Raw genomic sequence first — 1314 nt, 5'->3', positions numbered from 1 at the left:
ATATCGTGCATCCCTAGTTTAAATATGATTACACAGGAAAGCAGCTTTTCTTATGTCTACAAAGGTATTTTGATGTTTGACTCTTAAAATGTCTTTTCCTAGAGCCTGCCTTTTTATTTCAGGCTCCGTTTGTCTGATTCATGCTGTATAACCCCCACTTTTAAAGGTGATTAACTTCCATCTTGCTTCTATTTCCTGCAGGAGCTGTTTTGAACTGCTGCTGTCAGTGCCTGAGAATGAAATCCCATATGAAGCCTGGCTTCAGTTCCACCACTCGGTTCAGGTAGGGGCCCTTCAAAGCCTGCGTTGTTGATGGATTACAGATAGAAATCATATGGTGTCTGTATGTTTTTTTCCCTCTCTATCGTAGTTATTACCTTGTTTTTTTTCCTCTTTCTCCATTGCTGCCTTGTTTGGGAAGTTTCCACCACAGCACTTCCAGTAGCACACTAGATTTGTTTATTAAAAAAAGGTTATTCAATCATTATTTACAACACATAAACAGCAACAATAATAGCAGTTATTCCAATTTAAATACGGAAAAGAAAATTTGGACAAAACAACCAAACTAACACATCTTAAATTTAACCTAGCGGACAAGATGATGTCATTCAAAATGAGTTTTTAGTACCTTAAGGGGGTGACTCACATAAAAAGAATGGATTTAATGTGTTCAAAGGATATTTAAATATTACATTTTTCCAGAGTGACAGGGAGACATTTTTCCCTTAATTTCCAGTTAATGACAATTTTTTTATTTTTTTGGGTGAAAGCTAGTGCAGTTCTTCTGTAGATGTGATTGAAATGTCTTATTCAGTATATAAAAAATGTTCCAAAACATTATTATTATTATTATTTTATTTTTTACTCAAAGCCTGCTCTCTGCTGTTTTGGCTGTAAAATGTTTACCTGCCTGGTGAGCAGATGATGGCCCAGAGTTTACATTTTCACAGCACTTCTGTAGAAAATGTAGATGTGCAAATTAGGAGGGAAATGTGTTTAAATACACTGTTTCATTGGCCGTCAGGCTCATTCAAAGTTAGTCCATTCAGGGTTCCCGCGGGTCCTTAAAAGGCATTGAATTCTTCAAAATAAAACTAAGGCCTTAATTGGTATTAGGGCTGCAACAACGAATCGATAAAATGGATAAAAATCGACTTTTAAAAGCGTTGGCAACGAATTTCATCATCGATTAGTTGTGTCGCGCGATTAATGCGTCATCCGCCGTCATCACTGCCTCTTGACTGAAAGAGGAAGAAAAAAAAATACAGCAGAGCGCGTCAGCGCCGCAGGGTGCAGTGTTGCCAACTCAGC

At 37.4% G+C, this 1314-nt stretch overlaps 1 protein-coding gene across 1 annotated transcript in view; it reads left to right on the top strand.

Moving 5' to 3' along the window:
• The window catches only part of rlf (rearranged L-myc fusion), a 35708-nt gene that overhangs the window by 16251 nt on the left and 18143 nt on the right, over nt 1–1314 (top strand). The window contains exon 3 of the mRNA XM_015385175.1: nt 202–283. Within this exon, the coding sequence (XP_015240661.1) occupies nt 202–283 (82 nt within the window). The remainder of the gene's footprint in view (nt 1–201; nt 284–1314) is intronic.

This window comes from Cyprinodon variegatus, unplaced genomic scaffold, assembly GCF_000732505.1.
Source record: "Cyprinodon variegatus isolate N-32 unplaced genomic scaffold, C_variegatus-1.0 Scaffold332, whole genome shotgun sequence".
In the NCBI taxonomy this organism is placed as follows: domain Eukaryota; kingdom Metazoa; phylum Chordata; class Actinopteri; order Cyprinodontiformes; family Cyprinodontidae; genus Cyprinodon; species Cyprinodon variegatus.
Note: the sequence above shows the minus strand (reverse complement) of the source record. Positions and strands in the feature narration are given on the sequence as shown.